The sequence below is a fragment of the Bubalus bubalis genome, chromosome 1 (genome assembly GCF_019923935.1).
Source record: "Bubalus bubalis isolate 160015118507 breed Murrah chromosome 1, NDDB_SH_1, whole genome shotgun sequence".
NCBI classification, from domain to species: Eukaryota; Metazoa; Chordata; class Mammalia; order Artiodactyla; family Bovidae; genus Bubalus; species Bubalus bubalis.
Genome location: NC_059157.1, coordinates 3,491,940 through 3,512,723, shown reverse-complemented (window position 1 = coordinate 3,512,723; position 20,784 = coordinate 3,491,940). Strand labels below are relative to the sequence as shown.

At 44.8% G+C, this 20,784-nt stretch overlaps 1 protein-coding gene across 3 annotated transcripts in view; it reads right to left on the bottom strand.

Annotated features, from left to right (window-relative positions):
• Window positions 1–20,784, bottom strand: part of LOC102395276 (ubiquitin-conjugating enzyme E2 E1) — a 64,203-nt gene that overhangs the window by 26,537 nt on the left and 16,882 nt on the right. The window contains exon 4 of one of the 3 annotated variants that reach the window (XM_025272234.3): window positions 11,377–13,505. The exons of the other annotated variants lie outside the window; for them this stretch is intronic. Coding sequence (XP_025128019.1) covers window positions 13,217–13,505 — 289 coding nt within the window. The 3' untranslated portion in view covers window positions 11,377–13,216. Of the gene's footprint in view, window positions 1–11,376; window positions 13,506–20,784 lie in introns of those variants that run through there. 3 annotated transcript variants of the gene reach the window in all.

The window sequence follows — 20,784 nt, the reverse complement described above, 5'->3', positions numbered from 1 at the left end:
TTGTCAGAGAAGAAAAACCTCCTAATCCCCAGGGCACTCAGAAGGGTGCTGCCTCTGCAGAGGCGACAGAAAGTTAAACCTTCAGCTGTTCTTACCACTTTAAAGTAAAGTAAAGTGAAGTCTGACACAATGTGGTCCACTGGAGAAGGGAATGGCAAACCACTTCAGTATTCTTGCCTTGAGAATCCCATGAACAGTATGAAAAGTCAAAATGATAGGATACTGAAAGAGGAACTCCCCGGGTCAGTAGGTGCCCAATATGCTACTGGAGATCAGTGGAGAAATAACTCCAGAAAGAAAGAAGGGATGGAGCCAAAGCAAAAACAATACCTAGTTGTGGATATGACTGGTGGCAGAAGCAAGGTCCGATGCTGTAAAGAGCAATATTGCATAGGAACCTGGAATGTCAGGTCCATGAATCAAGGCAAATTGGAAGTGGTCAAACAAGAGATAGCAAGAGTGAACATCGACATTCTAGGAATCAGCGAACTAAAATGGACTGGAATGGGTGAATTTAACTCAGATGACCATTGTATCTACTACTGTGGGCAGGAATCCCTCAGAAGAAATGGAGTAGCCATCATGGTCAACAAAAGAGTCCGAAATGCAGTACTTGGATGCAATCTCAAAAATGACAGAATGATCTCTGTTCGTTTCCAAGGCAAACCATTCAATATCACAGTAAGCCAAGTCTATGCCCCAACCAGCAACGCTGAAGAAGCTGAAGTTGAACAGTTCTATGAAGACCTACAAGACCTTTTAGAACTAACACCCAAAAAAGATGTCCTTTTCATTATAGGGGACTGGAATGCAAAAGTAGAAAGTCAAGAAACACCTGGAGTAACAGGCAAATTTGGCCTTGGAATACAGAATGAAGCAGGGCAAAGACTAACCGAGTTTTGTCAAGAAAATGCACAGGTCATAGCAAACACCTTCTTCCAACAACACAAGAGAAGACTCTACACATGGACATCACCAGATGGTCAACACCAAAATCAGATTGATTATATTCTTTGCAGCCAAAGATGTAGAAGTTCTATACAGTCAACAAAAACAAGACCAGGAGCTGACTGTGGCTCAGGCCATGAACTCCTTATTGCCAAATTCAGACTGAAAGTGAAGAAAGTAGGGAAAACCATTAGACCATTCAGGTATGACCTAAATCACATCCCTTATGATTATACAGTGGAAGTGAGAAATAGATTTCAGGGACTAGATCTGATAGATAGAGTGCCTGATGAACTATGGACTGAGGTTCGTGACACTGTACAGGAGACAGGGATCAAGACCATCCCCATGGAAAAGAAATGTGAAAAACCAAAATGGCTGTCTGGGGAGGCCTTACAAATAGCTGTGAAAAGAAGAGAAGCGAAAAGCAAAGGAGAAAAGGAAAGATAAGCATCTGAATGCAGAGTTCCAAAGAATAGCAAGAAGAGATAAGAAAGCCTTCCTCAGCAATCAATGCAAAGAAACAGAGGAAAACAACAGAATGGGAAAGACTAGAAATCTCTTCAAGAAAATCAGAGATACCAAGGGAACATTTCATGCAAAGATGGGCTCGATAAAGGACAGAAATGGTATGGACCTAACAGAAGCAGAAAATAAGAAGAAGAGGTGGCAAGAATACACAGAAGAACTGTACAAAAAAGATCTTCACGACCCAGATAATCATGATGGTGTGATCACTGACCTAGAGCCAGACATCCTGGAATGTGAAGTCAAGTGGGCCTTAGAAAGCATCACTACGAACAAAGCTAGTAGAGGTGATGGAATTCCAGTTGAGCTATTTCAAATCCTGAAAGATAATGCTGTGAAAGTGCTGCACTCAATATGCCAGCAAATTTGGAAAACTCAGCAGTGGCCACAGGACTGGAAAAGGTCAGTTTTCATTCCAATCCCAAAGAAAGGCAATGCCAAAGAATGCTCAAACTACCACACAATTGCACTCACCTCACACACTAGCAAAATAATGCTCAAAATTCTCCAAGCCAGGCTTCAGCAATATGCGAACCGTGAACCTCCAGATGTTCAAGCTGGTTTTAGAAAAGGCAGAGGAACCAGAGACCAAATTGCCAACATCCGCTGGATCATTGAAAAAGCAAGAGAGTTTCAGAAAAACATCTATTTCTGCTTTATTGACTATGCCAAAGCCCTTGACTGTGTGGATCACAATAAACTGTGGAAAATTCTGAAAGAGATGGGAATACCAGACCACCTGATCTGCCTATTGAGAAATTTGTACGCAGGTCAGGAAGCAACAGTTAGAACTGGACATGGAACAACAGACTGGTTCCAAATAGGAAAAGGAGGACGTCAAGGCTGTATATTGTCACCCTGCTTATTTAACTTATATGCAAAGTACATCATGAGAAACGCTGGGCTGGAAGAAGCACAAGCTGGAATCAAGATTGCCGGGAGAAATATCAATAACCTCAGATATGCAGATGACACCACCCTTATGGCAGAAAGTGAAAAGGAACTAAATAGCCTCTTGATGAAAGTGAAAGAGGAGAGTGAAAAAGTTGGCTTAAAGCTCAACATTCAGAAAACGAAGATCATAGCATCTAGTCCCATCACTTCATGGCAAATAGATGGGCAAACAGTGGAAACAGTGTCAGACTTTATTTTTCTGGGCTCCAAAATCACTGCAGATGGTGACTGCACCCATGAAATTAAAAGATGCTTACTCCTTGGAGGGAAAGTTATGACCAACCTAGATAGCATATTGAAAAGCAGAGACATTGCTTTGCCAACAAAGGTCCGTCTAGTCAAGGCTATGGTTTTTCCTGTCGTCATGTATGGATGTGAGAGTTGGACTATGAAGAAAGCTGAGCGCTGAAGAATTGATGCTTTTGAACTGTGGTGTTAAAGACTCTTGAGAGTCCCTTGGACTGCAAGGAGATCCAACCAGTCCATTCTGAAGGAGATCAGCCCTGGGATTTCTTTGGAAGGAATGATGCTAAAGCTGAAACTCCAGTACTTTGGCCACCTGATGCGAAGAGTTGACTCATTGGAAAACACTCTGATGCTGGGAGGGATTGGGGGCAGGAGGAGAAGGGGACGACAGAGGATGAGATGGCTGGATGGCATCACTGACTGATGGACGTTGAGTGTGAGTGCACTCTGGAAGCTGGTGATGGACAGGGAGGCCTGGCGCGCTGCGATTCATGGGGTCACAAAGAGTCGGACATGACTGAGCGACTGAACTGAACTGAACTGAACTGAAAGTGAAGTCACTCAGTCGTCTCCGACTCTTTGCGACCCCATGGACTGTAGCCTATCAGGTTCCTCCGTCTATGGGATTTTCCAGGCAAGAGTGCTGGAGTGGATTGCCATTTCCTTCTCCAGGGGATCTTCTCAACCCAGGAATCGAACCCAAGTCTCCCGCATTGCAGGCAGATGCTTTACTGTCTGAGCCACCAGGGAAGCCCTGTCAGTTTAAACAAAGTTTGAAAGGATCAGTTTATTTCCAAGTAACTTAATTGTACGACAACATAAAGCTCAAAATATATTTAAGGGCTTTCTGAATGTCCCAGTGGTTAAGGATCCATGTGCCAAGGCAGGGGACGTAGGTTCAATCCGTGGCCCAGAAGATTCCGCATGCCATGGGGAACTGAGGCTGTGAGCCACAGCTGCTGAGCCCACATGCCCGAGCCCGTGCACTGCAACAGGAGTAGCCACCACAATGAGAAACCGGAGCACAACTAGAGGAAGTCCGCGCACAGCAACGAAGACTCGAGACAGCCAAAATAAATACTTAAGAAAGAAAAACCAGACTCTGCTTAATAGTACAAAAATATCCAGCACCCAAAACGGTAAATTCACAATGTCTGGCATTCAACAGAAAACTACCAGATACAGAAAAGTCTGAAAATGCAAGGAGAGAAACCCATCACCAGAAACAAACCCAGCAACGACACAGACAGCAAAGCTGAGAGACAGTGCGCTGTCTCGGCCATCCTCCAAGCTCGGGGTGACTGTGCTCAGCACCGAGCGTGTGCTGGGGAGGCACGGGGCCGGCTCACGAGGACACTGGCGGACTGCTCACCGGAGACAAAGCCAGACGGAAGCAGAGGAGCCACAGTGTAATACGTGAAGAGAAAACTGTCCCACAGAGTTCCATACCCAGCAAAAATGTTTCAAGAACAAAGGCAAAACAAAGATTTTTTTCAGATATACAAAAGCTGAAAGAATTCATCACCAGCAAACCTGATTGTAAGAGATGTTAAAAGGCAATCTCTCAGCTGGAAGGAGATGATAGTAGGTGTGTACCTGGAATTATAAAAAGGAATAAACAACAGCAGAAACAGTAATATATTTGGAAAATATAAATTTTTAATTTCTTAAATCTCTTTAAAGGGTGATTATTTAAAGTGGAAATAGTAAGCAAGTATTATGGGGCTTATAACCTGCAGAAAGGAAGTTTATCACAGCGACAGCACGTCGGTAGGAGCGGTGAGCGTGGAAGGGCTCTGTGCCACACAGGGCGTGACGCCACGTGACGGCAGACTGACGCACGCTGAAGATGTGGCTCATCAACTCCAAGTGAAAGCGAAGTCGCTCAGTCCTGTCCAACTCTCTGCGACCCTGCGGACCGCAGCCCACCAGGCTCCTCCATCAATGGGATTTCCCAGGCAAGAGTACTACAGTGGGTTGCCATTTTCTTCTCCAAGGGATCTTCCCCCCGCAGGGAACTCAAGTCTGCTGAATTGTGGGCAGACTCTTTACCCTCTGCGCCACAAGGGAATCCTATAAACTCTACAACCACCACTAAAAAAACAGAGTTACAGCCAGTAACCCAACAAAGCATATATTGTCACTGAAAGATTAACTGAACCTAAAAGATGGCATAAAAAAGGAAACAGGCAATAAAGAACACATGGGATAAATTGAAAACAAATAGTAAGACAACAGATTTTAAACCCAATCACATCAACAATAACACTAAATGTAAATGGGCTAAACATTCCAATTTAAACACAAAGATTGTCAGATTAAAAAGGAAATCCCAACTCCGTCCTGCTTAAAGGGAACCCCTGAAAAGTGCGCGTTAGTCCCTTAGTTGTGTCCAACTCCTGTGGCTCCAGGTACTGCAGCCCACCAGGCTCCTCTGTCCAGAATAATACTGAAGTGGGTAGCTATTTCCTTCTCCAGGGGATCTTCCCAACCCAGGGATCAAACCCGGGTCTTCCGCATTGAGGGCGGACTCTCCTAACTGAGCCGCCAGGGGAGCCATCGGCTGCTTAAAAGAAAGCCTTATTGAATATTAAAAGTTATGCACCAACTGTCACTTACATACTAACAGTATGAAACACTTCACCCACAGAGACTTAAAAATATCAATGTGTAATATAAAGCAACACCAATTAATGGGTAGGTGGAAAGGAAGGGAAATTTACAAGAGATGGACAAAGATTTATAATTTTCAATTGTCCACATTATCAAGAGTCTGTCTTCTATTGAAACTACATACTATATACTATCAACATTTAATCATCAAGTCAAAAGTTCCTCAAAAAATAAATGCTATTTATCAAATAAACCATTCTCACTCAAATCAGATGTAGGTGACCCTATTAAAAACAAAACAAAACAAAACAAAAGCCAAAACCAAAACCAATCAACCAAATAGTTTCCTCGTATTGGTAGTAAGTCTGGAACACACTTTGGCCTGGGTCTACACAGAGAGCACTTGGTTAGATTCCCAGTTTGTAAGTCCTGGCTCCCCAAACTTCTAACTGTGTGATCATGGGCAACTTATCTAACTTTATGCTTCAACTTCTTCTTCTGTAAACTGGAGGAAAACCAGAATAGTATAGCTTTTAAAGAGAATGCTTTCATTAGTTATCTATTTAAGGTCTATTTATAGTACAGGGAACTCTACTCAAAAGTCTATAATGACATATCTGGGAAGAGTCTAGAAGAGTGGATATACGTATACGGAAAACTGATTCACTTTCTTGGACATCTAAAACACAACACTGTAAAATCAAGTATACTCTGATAAAAAAATGTTTTTAATTAAAAAAAAACAAAAACAAAAAAAACAACAGTGGGGACTTCCCTGGTGCTCCAGTGGTTAAGGATCTGCCTTGCAATGCAGGGGACACGGGTTCAGATTCCTGGTCAAGGAACAAAACTCCCACGTGCCATGGGGTAAGGAAGCCCAAGTCTGCCCACCCCAAAACCCCGTGCACTACCACCAGAGCTCCTGTACCACACTAAATGGTCCCTCGTGACACAGCCAAATCAAGAAATATCAAAGACAAAAGATCCCACGTGACAGAGGCAAATAAAGAAATAAATATTTTTTTAAAAAGTGGATATATGTGCATGATTAACTCACTTTGCTGTATACCTGAAATTAACACAACACTGTAAATCAACTATACTCCAATAAAATTTTCTTAAAATAATGCGTTTTCAGTATTAGTAGCTATTGCATGTTAAGGGCTCACTATGAATAGAGCACTGTTACAAGTGTTTTATGTACAATACATACTTAAATCCTAAAAACCTATGAGGTCATAAGCACTTTTATCTCCATTTGACAAATAAGGAAACTGAGGTGCAGAGATTTATGTTTCTCCCAAATTTACAGATCTACTAAGTGGGGAGCTACAACTTTAATTCGATCTAATTCAGAACCCATCATCTTAATCCATATGCTAAACAAATAGCTGCTTTATAAACCTGTTTTCAGTTGCCAGTCTTTCACTCTAGACTATGAACTATTTAACATAAGAGCTTTGCCTTTGTTCTGAGTAAACCAAGACTGGCACACAGAGAGCGTGAAGCCCGCCCGCAGCGGCGCGCTCGGTCCTGTCTGTCATGACTGGGGCGCAGGCAGCAAGCAGAAGCCTGGTGTTCGCTCCCAACACACCAGCCCCCGGCGCTGCCGCCGCAGGCAGATCACACCACCTCCCCAGATCCAGGTGTTCTCATCCATAAAGTGAGGAACTGGACTGAAAACACTGAACTCTAAAATCTCCAAGAAAAACCTGTATCATGCTTTGGCAGAAAGAACCAGAGTTGCCTCTGACCAGGAGAATCGAAACAGCTTAGTTTTCTGCGTAAAATTTACAGCCCTTTTATTTCTTGTTTAAAATTCCTTGCTCCTCCAGACTAAGACCTTCCACGGGGCCTCGGCCTCGCCTGTGTCATGTTACAGGGACGGTCTCTAATGTTCAGTGAGTGAATGCATTATCGGTGAAAATTTATGAGCAATAAGTGAAATGAAAAAATATTTTTATGGAGAACTCTAAATCAGCTGTTTCCAAAAATTTTTTGAATGGATGGCTACTTTTATTAGCTGAATGTTCACTTTAAATATATCTATTTAAGTTATAAAAACTGCTCTAAAAACTTGTTCACAAGACTTTAATAAAATGCTTCAGTTCTTGCTGTCTCAATATATTTCAACTATATCTAAGCAGCTTTTTTTCCAAAAGGCCTATGAACATAAAGCATAGTCTTATAACATCAGTAGTAAACTCTCAGAAACTTTTTCCTGAGATACATGTATCTTGTCTGTGCTACGACTAGATCACGAAAGCAGCAGCTGAAGTCATCAGACACAGCTCAGAACTCAGGGGGAACAGGTGCTGAACCCCTCTGCCCACCTTCTGCCGAATGCCTTTGAGTACAAAGCTACTACAAGCTGAAATAAACCGTTTACTTTGTGGATTGTTTCTGTTGATTATGCACAGAACCACACACTGAAATTTAACACAGTCTCAATTCACCAGGGTTCAATTATTTATGAACTGATTAAAGCTATACACATCGTTACCCTGAGGTTTTCCTTCTAAAAGTTCAAAAAGTGAAGACAAAAACGTTTCCCAAACTGACCAACTATCTTTATTTTGTTTAGTAATTTATTATGCCATGAAAATGGAAATTAGGACTGAAGTATATACTACAGGCAACATATACACTATCTGCCTTCTGGCGACTGGCCTGTGCACAGTCTTAACGCAAGTGTCTGAACACTTCCCTGGTGATGAGTCGTCACTGGGGTGGGCTGTGGCTTCTGAATATTTTTTAAAATGTTACATATAACTGAGACAGAAAACGGTTCGAGAACCAGGGCACTAAACACACACCACTCGGGACTTCCCGGGTGGCCCAGAAGCTGAGGCTCTGCATGCCCAGCGCAGAGCACCCAAGTTCGACCCCTGCTCAGGGAACTAGGTCCTGCATGCCTCAATTAAGCCCCAGCAGAGCCAAATAGATAAATATTAAAACAAAACACACACTTAATGCTCAGTTGCTTTGAGCAAGTAATTAACTTAGCATCTTCTAAATTTTAAGTATTATTGATTCAAACACTGATTCCTCATACTGATTCGTATGTATTCCAGGAAATACCACAAGTCCTAAAACAAAATTCAATATAAATTTACTTTAATTTTTAAAAGAAATTCCTCAACTTAAAAGAAGGGAAAGGGAACCATGTAGCTCCTTTTTAAAGTTCCGAGATATGGCAAACGTCAATGGCTTTAGTAAACCCAAAGCCAACTAATGACATCTGCCATAATTACCCTCCTAAAACTACGTTTCTGAAACATGTCCTCCTCATACAATACAAAGTTAGAAAAGAAATAGGTTCCAGCCTTGGTCTGTCTTTTCCACTTACCTATTAGGTAAAGACATGTGGACTCAAAAGGGCTTCCCCGGTGACTCAGCGGTAAAGATTCCGCCTGCAATGCAGGAGACGCACCTAGACGCGGGTTCTATCCCCGGGCCCAGGAGATCCCCTGGAGGAGGGCATGGCACCCCACTCCAGTGTTCTGGCCTAGAGAATCCCATGGACAGAGGAGCCTGGAGGGCTCCAAAGAGGGTCCACAGAGTCGCACACGCTTCAAGTGACTGAGCACACGCGCGCACGGACTCAAAACTGCGGGGCTCTGGGCACTGTGTGCAGTGAGCACCCAGGGCACATCCGGACTGAAGGTCCGTCCCTGAGGTGAATTCTCCATCATGAAAATAGTGTAGGTTAAAACATTCATAAAATAAAAATGTAAGAAAACAACATTATCCAGTTTCTCATCTCAAAGGGACCAGCAGACTAGGGGAAGGAGGTTAGCAGTGCCTCCAAGGGGCAGCTTGAGACGGGCCTGAGGTTCCCCAAGGGGAGAGGAAGGGCTCCAAGTGACAGAGTGAAGCGACCTGATATGTTTTAGAAAAACCACCCTGAACGGTGACGAATGCTTGCCCTCCGCATAACTAGGTAGGGGTTATTATCTCCAGTTCACAGATGAGCAAGCTGTAAGGCTTGAGTGGTCTGCCCCAGGTTAGAGCGCTAAGGGGCAGAGGTAAGATGTGAGTCCCACTTTGTGAGACTAGAAAGCCAGCTCTCCTCAGAGCGCAGACAACGGGTTGGCTTTGTAATAATGAGGCAGTGCGGCTTTTGCCCCAAGACATCGCAAAAGCCATCTGCACACAACAAGAGTTAAGCTGTTAGGTCGCCAACATCAAAAGTTGACAGCTTCTGATGTAAAACTTTCGGCATCTTAAGGCAGCCTCTTTCTTCACTCATGCCCGCAATTTCTTCCCACGGGCAGCAAAGTCTGTGGCTGCACGCAGAAGCTCACCCTCCCGCCAGCCCCGCTGACTCGGTCACTGCTCTGCAGCGCCTTCTCTACGGCTGACACTTTGTACTCGAACCACTGCTTCAGGATGGCTGTCAGAGCAGGCGCTGCCCGAATCACTGTTAATCACCTAAACATGGGGCAAACAAAGGTTCTCGAAAATAAGAAGTCAAATAAGTAATTTATGTATCGCATGTAAATGAATTACTATAGTTGCTTCCAAAGGTGTCTAGGAAACAAATTCTCCCACTGGGATAGTCTATTAAATTCTTACTTTTTAATATATGACAATCAAATGGTTCATTTTCAAGGGAAGCACACCCACGACTTTTTTTTTAGCTTAGGAACAACAGCACACAACTTCTCTTCAAGTAGTACAAAATAAAAAATAAACGTCTCCACTTTACACTAGGCAGTCCTGAGACACAAACTGAGGGAAAAGAGAGGAAGGGAAAGACGGGCACTGCTGCAGTTAAAACAAGTGCTCCCAGCCCAGGAGAAAGGGCCCTTCTCCCCGGCTGAGAACGCTCCAACAGGCTATTTGCATCCTCGGCACTCCCTGGACAGCCATCAGAAAACTGAAGTCTATTTTTAGACGTGCTCCTTTTTCAGGAAGATCATTCACTTATTCCTTTCCCCACTTGGTAAACATCTGAGCACCAACCATTTTCCAGGCACTGTGTGGCTGTGGCTGGCACGGTCCCATCCTCAGAGGGCGCAGAGTGCCCAGGAACCTCAACGGCCAGTTATTAGGAACCAAATGGACAGGTTCCTTCCATTTTCTTAAATTAATCATCAACACTAGTGTTATTTGGACCAGTGACCAAATTAGCTGGTTGGTCCAGGAGTCAATCAAACAGCACTAACCAGGCCCTCACCCAGAAGTTTTGGAACTGGCTAAAAAAAAAAAAAAAGAAAAAAAAAGGCAGCTTCTCCCTGAGCCCCGTGGCGCTGCTGCTGCAGGCAGGGGGGCGGGCAGCAGCGACTGCAGCCTGAGAAAGACGAGGCCCGCGTGCGGAGAGCAGCGCAGATGAGACGGAGGGCAAGGACCCTGCCTCCGCCGTCACCCAGAACGTCTCAGGTCAGACTGGTTAAGTCACACACCTGTGTGTCCTTATAACAACCCCTTTTTATTTGAATGCATTAAAACTGAATTCTCGTTACCTGCAACATAGAGAGCCTTAGGCAGTAACAAAGCGGAATGGTGGAGAACACAGGTCCTGAGCCGGAGGGCCTGGGCTCCTCTTCAGCCCTCCACTCACTCGCCACGTGGAGCCTGTGCCTTCACCTTATCATCTGTAAAATGGGCCTGACAGCACCCCCAGTACAGACGCTTCACATTTCAGATGGTGTCTCTACATTTGAAGCAAAGCTTGCCCCACAGCAACCGCCTCACAGGACTTCCTGCTTCTGCTGTTCCAGTGGCACAGCCCTATGGGGCAGCCAGTGCTCCAACCGGGGCCCGCACCACACACCCCTGCAGCTCTCCGGGGCTGGGGGGCTGGGGCCGCGCGCAAAGGCAGGGCCACATTCATGCAGGGGCAGGTTCCACGCTAATGAATGGAGTGGAGCAGTGAGGGGTGATCCACAGCCCCAGGTAACACACAACCAGAACCCAAACTGCCCCACCCCAACGTTCAGTCACACGGCCCTTTCTTACGTTCTGTTCATTTTCTAAACCTAAAGATTTCAGCACATTTTCAGATTCAACAGATGATTTCAGCTTGCCAAAAACAAATTATCCCTGACTGGTATAAACTTTACTTCATTATTTGTGATTTTGTTTTTGCATATATAATGGGAACTGGGCAATTAGACTACCGACATCTGTGAAACGTAAATCTATTTACAGTATCTAACAACTGAGATGCTACACCCATCCGTGGTCCTGTCAAGGGGATATCAGAAGACCTGACGCAAAGAGTTGAGAATAAAATTGAATATCATCCTGCAGGGCTCACTGAACTAGACTAAAGCATGGCCCAAGCATGGTCCAGAGATCAAGCATTTAAGAAACAGACAGCACTAATAAACAAACAGCTAATACAACTCAGTATCAAAAAATGCTATTAAGAAATGAGCAGAAGACCTGAGCAGAAATTTTTCCAAAGACATACAGATGACCAACGGGAACATTAAAAGATGCTCAACATTACTAATCATCAGAGAAATGCAAATCAAACCTACAATGAAACAGTACCTCACACCCATCAGAATGGCCACATTCTGAAAGTCTACAAGTAACAAGTGCTGGTGAGGGTGTGGAAGAAGGCAATGCTCACGCACAGTGGGTGGGTGTAAACTGGGGCAGCCACTGCAGACAGCAGAGTGGAGAGTCCCTGAAAAACTAAGAACTACTACAGGACCCAACAACCCCACTCCCGGGCACAGACCCAGAGTAAGCCACAATTCAAAAAGATACATGCACCCCAGTGCTCCCTGCAGCATTATTCACAAGAGTCAAGATATGGAAGCAACCTCAGGGTCCATCAACAGAGGAATGGATAAAGATGTACAATACACAACGGAATTATTACTGAGCCATAAGAAAGAATGAAATTCTGCCATTTGCAACAACATGGATAGACCACAGGGTATTATGCTTAGTGAAATAAGTCAGACAGAAAAAGGCAAATATTCTACATTATCACTTTCATGTGAAATCTAAAAAAAAAAAAAAAAAAAAGAATGCATGTAACAAAACAGAAACAGACCCACAGGTACTGAGAACTAGTGAGGGGTTACCAGTTGGGAGGGGCATATGGGGGAAATTAGAGGTGTGGGATTAAGATACAGATCACCATGTATAAAAGAGATAAGCACCAAGGATATACTGGGCAGCACAGGAAACAAGCTATTACATGTAGTAACTTTCAATGCAATATAATTTATAAAAATATTGAACTACTATACCTGAAACATAGTATTGTGAATAACCACACTTCAATTTAAAAAAAAAAAAAGGAATAAAGGGTCCCACCTTGTGTACTGTTGGTGGGAAGGAAGACAGTTGTTGAGGATGGAACTTCCTCAAAAAACTAAAAATAGAACTATCCTATGATCTGGGAATTCCACTTCTGGGATTGTCTAAATGTACGCCAGGTCCACTGCAGCGTTATTCACAACAGCCAGGATACAGAAACACCTAAGTGCCCCCTTGAGAGATGCACGAAGATGCGTCAGCGCACAGAGAGGAACGTTACTCTGCCGTGAAAAGACTGCAGTCCTGTGAATGGACCTGAGCACACGATGCTGAGCCAAGTCAGACAGAGCAAGACAGACAGCGCGTGACCTCACTGACACGTGGAATCGAACACCCCAACACCAAGCTCACAGACACAACAGACTGGGTGAGGGCGTCAGAAAGCACAAGTTCTCAGCAAGAATGCACAGGGGGTCACAGACAGCATGGAGGCTGCAGCCACCACCGCCGCACGCTGAGAGCTGCTAGGAGAGTGCATCTCAGAAGTCCTCACCCCAGGGAGACTCACCGGGAACCACGCACGCTACCACGTTAACTGGACTTGCTGCGCTGATCATTTCAGAGCACACACCAACATCCAGTCACTGTGCTGCCTTCCTGAAGCTAATATGCTGCGTGTCAATTACGCCCCAGAAAGAAATCAGGAGAGAGACCAAGAGCAGGGAGGGGAAGGAAAGCGCAGAAAACAAAGGCTTCTGAAGGGCCAGAGAACGAGTTTAACGATACACGATTTTTTCCAAAGGTATTTTCTTGGCAAAACTGTTTTCAAAATTACTCTACAGCCCAAACCCCAGGTGGGCCGCCACGGAGGGAGCACAGGGGAGGGCAGGCCAGGTGTGTCCGGAGTGATGGCAAAGTCCAGGGCGCCTCTTCCACCCAGCTCCGCAGTTTCTCCTGCGCCTTTTTCTGCTTCTCTTTCAGATGATCTTATTTATACAAAAGAGCACATGTGGGGATGTAAATGTAGTCTGTGGGGAGAACAAGCGAGGCCCCATTTCTAACCTCAAGAAACAGGTCAGCCTCTTCAGACCCCTTCCCTTCTCAGGGCAGAGCCTTCCAGAGCCCCAGCCTCCCTCCACGGACGCCCCCAGCCCGTGAACCCTCCACCCCCCCATCCTCCCTGTTGGCCCCTAGCAGCGAGGCTGGGGCTACCCCTCAGGCCGCCGGCCGACCCCCTCCGCCCCGGCTCAGGCTGTGGGACTGCTGGGGCTTTTCCCTCCTTTCCACCCTCAGCTCTGAAGGCGGGCTCCCCACCTCCCGGGTGTGCTTGGCTAGAGGCACGGCTGGGAATCACTGCCGTCACTGGACAGAAAGCTTAGACGGAAGGGAGGCACGATGAAGAAAAAACACTGAACACGGCTCTGTCCTATGAACCTTATATACAGTGTCCAGCTCACTACCTGCTTTATGCCATTTTATGCTGAGAACATCCATCTCCACACAATCTAACTCAGCGCTATATGTACAGAGACACAAATAAATGCTCAGTTTATAATTTTAGTCAAATAACTTTCAGGACTTCCCTGGTGGCACAGTGGTTAAGAATCTACCCGCCAAAGCAGAGGATACAGATGGGATCCCCCCGTGCCACGGGGCAACTGAGCCCGTGCCCCACACTGAGCCCACGGGCCGCAGCTGCTGAAGTGCGCACCCCGAGAAGCCACCGCTCAGCAGTGAAGACGGGCCTCCACTCGGCCAACTCGAGAAAGCCCACAGAGAAGCAACGAAGACGCGGCGCAGCCAAGGAAATGTCGTTCTTAATTTTTTTTCAAATTTTTTTTCCTGATGGTGCCTGCTACTCTTTACATTTTATTGCAAAAAGTAATTTACATCTACCTCTTTTAACATAATGCAGCAACTTCGATGCCTTCACCAGCAAATGCTTTGACCAGCACTGCTAAGTATCCAAGTCATGATCCCATTTTCGCATTTTGATCTGAATTTTAAATCACTGGATACACTGTATATTTTATTAAAAACCAAACCTATGTTTAAAATCTTAGGGATATATATTACATTTATGTGAAGTAGCAGAAATAGTCCTATTTCCATCCATGAAAGATTAAAATTGACTGTGGTTTCATCACTTCAACTTGACTATAATCTCTTCAGTGACTAAAGGAACACTTATACAATTACTGCTAACCAGCATTTTGTTTCAGAATCAACCTTTTAGGCATCTCCTGGTGTTAGGCTCAAGAAATAAAAAGGCATGCGTGTTCAGTTGCACCCTACTCTCAGCAACCTCACGGACTGTAGCCCTCCTCCAGGGGATCTTCCCGACTCAGGGATCAAACCCTTGTCTCTGTCACTGGCAGGTGGGTTCTTTACCCCCGCGCCACCTGAGGAGCCCAAGAAATAAAGCAATCAGGTCTTAAAGAAAACATCAACGGCGGTAACTGAGTGTGATCCATGTTGTAAAGAGGAGAGTGTACAGTGCCACAGGGCACGGATGAGAGCGCCGCACGGGATGAATCACCTCCGTCTGGGCTGTAAGAACAGTAAGGATGGAAACTGGAGCGGGAATGCACCAGGGAGTGAGATGAACATGGCTAAGTTACAGAGGGGAGTAAAGAATAGGAGCCAAGCCTCCTGGAGTCAGCCCGTGAGGGACTTCTATATAGCTCAGTCGGTAAAGAATCTGCCTGCAAAGCAGGAGACCCAGGCTCCATCCCTGGGTTGGAAAGACCCCCTGGAGGAGGAAATGACAACCCACTCCAGTATTCCTGCCTGGAGACTCCCCATGGAAAGAGGAGCCTGGCAGACTGCAGCCCATAGGGTCAAGAGCGGGACACGACTTGGGACTAAACCACCACCAAGCATCACAACTACGGAGCCAGGCGCTCCAGAGCCCACACTCAGAAACAAAGAGATGCCCACACGACGCAACAAAGAACCAGCATGGGGGGTACTTAATCTGAAGGGCAACTGGAGTCCTTCAGGTTTTTAAAGAGGAATGCACTGGTGATTAAACCTATGCTGGAGAACGCACAGAGGGGTAAATGGCCAGCCTGATGAAACAAAGTCAGGGGCTAACTTGTGAATAACCCCATCTTTTTAAACCTCCACAGTTTAGCTGAGTAAAAACTGAATGGACAGTATCGTGAAGTGAGGTCTAACTCAGAGGACGGTTAGGGAGGAGGCTCTAATGGGCCAGGGCCTAAACACCAGCTCCCCCAGTTAAGAGCCAAGTGATCTTGGGCTAGCTACCTGACCATTTTAAGTTTCTCTTTCCTCATCTTTAAAGTGGGAATAAAAATCATACTGATGTGTTAGCTGCTATCATCACTAAATTTTAAGCTATTTTCAAAATTTCCACAGCACAGAGTATGAGGCAGAAAGAAGCTGAACTAAGATATGATATGTATGTGAACTCTAAAGAGTTGTCCAGGGGACTTCTCCTGGTGGTCCCAATGCAGGGAGCCTGGGGTCCGATTCCTGAACAGGGTAGCTAGATCCCACGTGCCACAACTAAAACCAGGCACAGTCAAAAACATAAATATTAAAAAAAAAAAAGAGCTGTCCAGAGTATCACGAATCAGGCTTTCCCACTGTTCCTTCATTATTTTCCATAAAGTGAATGCCCAAAATATTGGACACATTCATTCATTTTACAGTATAATTACTACAGTTCATTTAAAAGTCAAACATAATTACTTGATGCATTTTTGTATTGATTATTTTGTATTACTGGTGTAGCTTCCCTTAGAGCAAAATACCCATGTTTCATTTGCACTGAAATTGTGCCCCCTTTTAAGAATTTTGGATGACATGCATAAATTTTAAGTGTGTAATTTTTTCTTTAACAGTAAATAAGTGAAGAACAATTTCCTAGAGGCCCTTAACTTAGCTGTTATTAGGTCAGTCGAAAAAAATAATGAGAACCATTTCTTCAGTAAGAAAACCTACTCTTCTGTAAGAAATTATGTAATTTCTTACCAATGCAACTCCAAACCTCCCGGAATCATTTATTAAGATAGGCTAGAATTACATTTCACAGGTCATATCTATAACATCAGAATTTCAGTAGCTAAAGCCTCAAACACACACCTGAGAATGATTTTAACTCTAATCAATTTATTAGCAATATTCCCTGGGTTTGGCCTACATGTCCCTTTTAGTCCAAGTATTTCCACTTTCATTAACTAAAGGTAGGGCAAGCTATCACTCCACTAAAGAGTCTACCGAATCAAGGACACCCCACACTCCCATCGCACAGACGCGGGGCCTCCGGCTGCGGAGATCGAGCCTGGAAGGGCCGCTGGGAGACCAGCAGGCTGCACCCAGCCCACTGGGGCCACCGCACCGCCTGCCGGCCCAGCTCTGTCCACGGCCCCTGCTCTGCTGGGGAGAGAGGCCGAGGTCCTGAGGCTTCCCCCCAGCAGCCCTGGACCACCTGCCCTTCAGCTGGAAGCTGGGCAAGCAGGAGAGACCCAACCAGGAAGCTGCTTCTGTCAGCTACGTAGACGTCACAGGGCAGTCACACTCTCGCCCACCCGGTACGTCAGACAGGCAAGCGGAGCGCGGTGACACGTCCCCTCACGGGTTCAGACACAGACTCTGGGCGGCACATCTTTAACTTTTATAAAATTTCTAGATACAAGATATCTAGATACAGCAGGTATGACAGATCTATCCTATCCAGATGTAATAGAAAGCTATATAAAGAAATGTCAGTGAATCTGTTCATAAGGCAAAAAAAAAAAAAAAAACAAAAAACAACAGGGATATTTATATTTACAAAGAGTAACTCCATAAGCTCTCTTTTTATGAGCTGGAAATTCTGTGAGACTAGGCCAATCACGGTGGTACAGATCATTCCTCTATTTAAAACTTTCCAATGGGAGAGGGAAATGGCAACCCACTCCAGTGTTCTTGCCTGGAGAATCCCAGTGACGGGGGAGCCTGATGGGCTGCCGTCAATGGGGTCGCAGAGTCGGACACGACTGAAGCAACTTAGCAGTAGCAGCAGCAGCTTTTGTTCTATCTTGTACAGAAAACAGTAATAGTATCATTGAATATGTTTTTTTCAGAACCATATATGTTTGTAACATTAATACTTCCTTTTAAGACAAATATAAATTCAAAAAGATTTTATTTAGAGAAACTGTTCTAATTAAAATTGTTTTCCTTCACGCTAAGTGTATATTTAGATTCATAATTGTTGAGAGAAAAGAATTCACTGTAAAATAATGCCAACCTATATAATGCTGTAATAAATTATTTTGTACTTAAAAAAAATAAATAAATAAAACTTTCCAATGGCCTTCTGAAATCAGTACAATCTGACGGCTGCCCATCCCACCTCCTACTGCTCTAGACCCTCACGCATAATGTCTAGTCTTCTATTTGTTGTCTCTGGGCTTAAAAATGTCCTCTGGTGGCTGGCTCCTTGTCATCACTCAGGGCCCTCTCTCCCAACTGGCATCAACCAATGCTCCCACTGGCCCTGTCATTCGCTACGCCATTACTCTAATTTCTTAGTGCTGCTACCTGAAATTACTCTTTTGTACACTTGTCCTTTCAGTTTTATTGAAAAGTAATAGGCATACAGCACTGCATAAGTTTAAGGTGTACAGCATAATGTTTTGACATATGAATACATCACAGAATGATGATCACAGTAAGTGAATATCCATCATCTCATACCGGACACAAAATTAAAGAAAGAGAAAAATTTTTTTTCTCGTGATGAGAACAATTTTATACGTTTTTAAAATTGTTCCTCCCTCCACATGCACGTAAGCTCCATGAGCGCTTTTCCACTGCTCTATCTCATGTACCTGGCACAACAGGAAATGCCCAGTAAATGTTAGGACGAGCAACTGAGTGTGGTGTAGAGCAGCCTGACACAGCTGTGTTTTAAGTCAAAGGGCCGCCAGCTAGTACGCCACGGCAGACGCGAAGCAGAGACTTGCAGAGCGCTCCATGGGCCCCAGGGCAACAGGCAGGCGGGGTGCACCCCGCGCACCCCAGCCAGTCACTGATAACCGTGCCAGGCCTCAAGACACTTGCAAAACTAGGAGTAAGATTAAACTGGAACAAACAAAAATCTGTCATCATCACAGACAATTCTTCTGATGCAAATCACATGTATTCAGGATGTCATATGTTTTAAAAAGTCATTCAAGGAACATTTACTAACCTACTGGGCCTGGTGAACATCTGTTGGGGAACGAACCACACTTTCCAAGTTCTGGCTGACAGCGACTCACAGAGTCTGGAGACTCACAATCACATCTCTTCCTCAGCAAGTCCAGTGTCACAAACCTTCCTGGTTCAAGTGCACGTGTTCAGAACAAACAGAGAACTTCCCCCAACTGGCTAACTTTTTTGTTCTGAAGGGAGGGGGACGGCAGGGAGGGAGAGTGCACAGCAAGGAATAAGGAAGCCAGAAATGCCAGAGCAAAGCGACAAAGATTTCAGCCCGAAAGGAAGTGGCAGACTAAGCCTGCGTCATGTCATTAAGACTCAAGATTTGACTTAGCCCTTTAATCAACAAGACAGCATGTCTTTTCCTGCACCTCCAGATCAAACGACAAGTGTTATCATCGCACTGCATGGGCTGGTCCGACTGGAGGGGCTTACTACCAGGTTCCAAAGTTTAACCTTTGGAAAGCCACGGGAGTTGGACTATAACCTCTAACTGTAGAAAGGTTTCAAGAGGAGCCCTGGAAAAAGACACACATAGTGCCTGTCACCTGTGAATGAAGCATCGCTCATCTCACAGTAAACAGGACACAGAAACTCAGAGAAGGGAACGTCCAACCCTCCAAGCTACAGAACTTCCATCATAACAACTGACCGGGGCTCCAAGAGCCTAATAACTATTTAGGGTTTCTTTCGTAACCATGGATTTTAACTTGCAGGCCCTGTAAGACAGGGGTTCCTCCCAGTATGTCTAAATGCAAACAGTTACAGTACACGGCAGTAAAAGAAATTCTTATATCTACACAGCATCCCGCAGCCATGGCCAGGAAGAGCAAAAAGCAATTTCAAATTTTGGTTCTAACAAGAACTGTGTCCTTCATGTACGGTTTAAGACTGGCCCAAATTATTTGCCAGTCTGCCGTTCAGTTACTCAGTTGTATCTGACTCTACGACCCAATGAATGCTTCCCTGATGGCTCAGACGATAAAGCGTCGGCCTGCGGTGCGGGAGGCCTCGGTTCGATCCCTGGGTCAGGAAGATCCCCTGGAGAAGGAAATGGCAACCCACTCCAGTATTCTTACCTGGAGAATCCCCTGGATGGAGGAGTCTGGTGGGCTATAGCCCACAGGGTCGCAAAGAGTCGGACACGACTGAGCGATTTCACTTTCATTTTCTTTCACTACGACCCCATGGACTGTAGGCCAGGCTCCTCTGTCCATGTGATTCTCCAGAGAAGAATACTGGAACGGGTTGTCATTTCCTTCTCCAGAGAATCTTCCCTACCCAGGGATCAAACCCATTATCTCCTGCAATGGCAGGTGAACTCTTTACCACCTAGCCACCTGTGAAGCTCTTGGCAATGTTTACTATGTGATAAATAAATTTTGGATGTGAAAACATCTCAGTATTCTGAGCTACAAATCAGCAGCACTTTCTGGGGGCCTGCCAATCAGGCTGAAGAATAAACGTATGCATTCTGAGGGTTTTCCTTAAAAGGGTTACTCAGGAAAAGGACCAAGGCCAAAGCAGAATCACATACTATCAGTAATACAAGGCACTGATGCCTTTACTGCCAGTCTCTGCTCACACATTACTATCACCACTTAAGGCACATTTGCTGAACTGTTTACTTAGGTTAGAGGAAAAGTTCGCTCTCGTGTTTTTATATATATATATATATATATATATATATATATATATAAAATCCTCCTGGGTGCTTGTTATAAAACAAATGTTTTCTTTCAGAATCTTTGATGGACACCACTTTAACCATCTTCTTTTCTTTAGGATAAATGTGTTCTAGCAGAGTCAGCTAAGAAATAAAATTTCACAAAGCCAATTCCAGTAAACTTTCCTAACACTGACATACATTTCCATAAAGGAGGAAGGGTTATGATGGTGGCAGGAGAAATTTAAGTTATCTGGGGAGCAAAGTGCCATGTAACCCTAACCCCTTGTGGTTCCACAGTCCCTGTCGGTCTTCCTCTGCCAGTATCTAATGCTTCTGTGACACCAACAAATCCTCTCAACTAGCTGAATGTCTCCCAACCCAGAAAA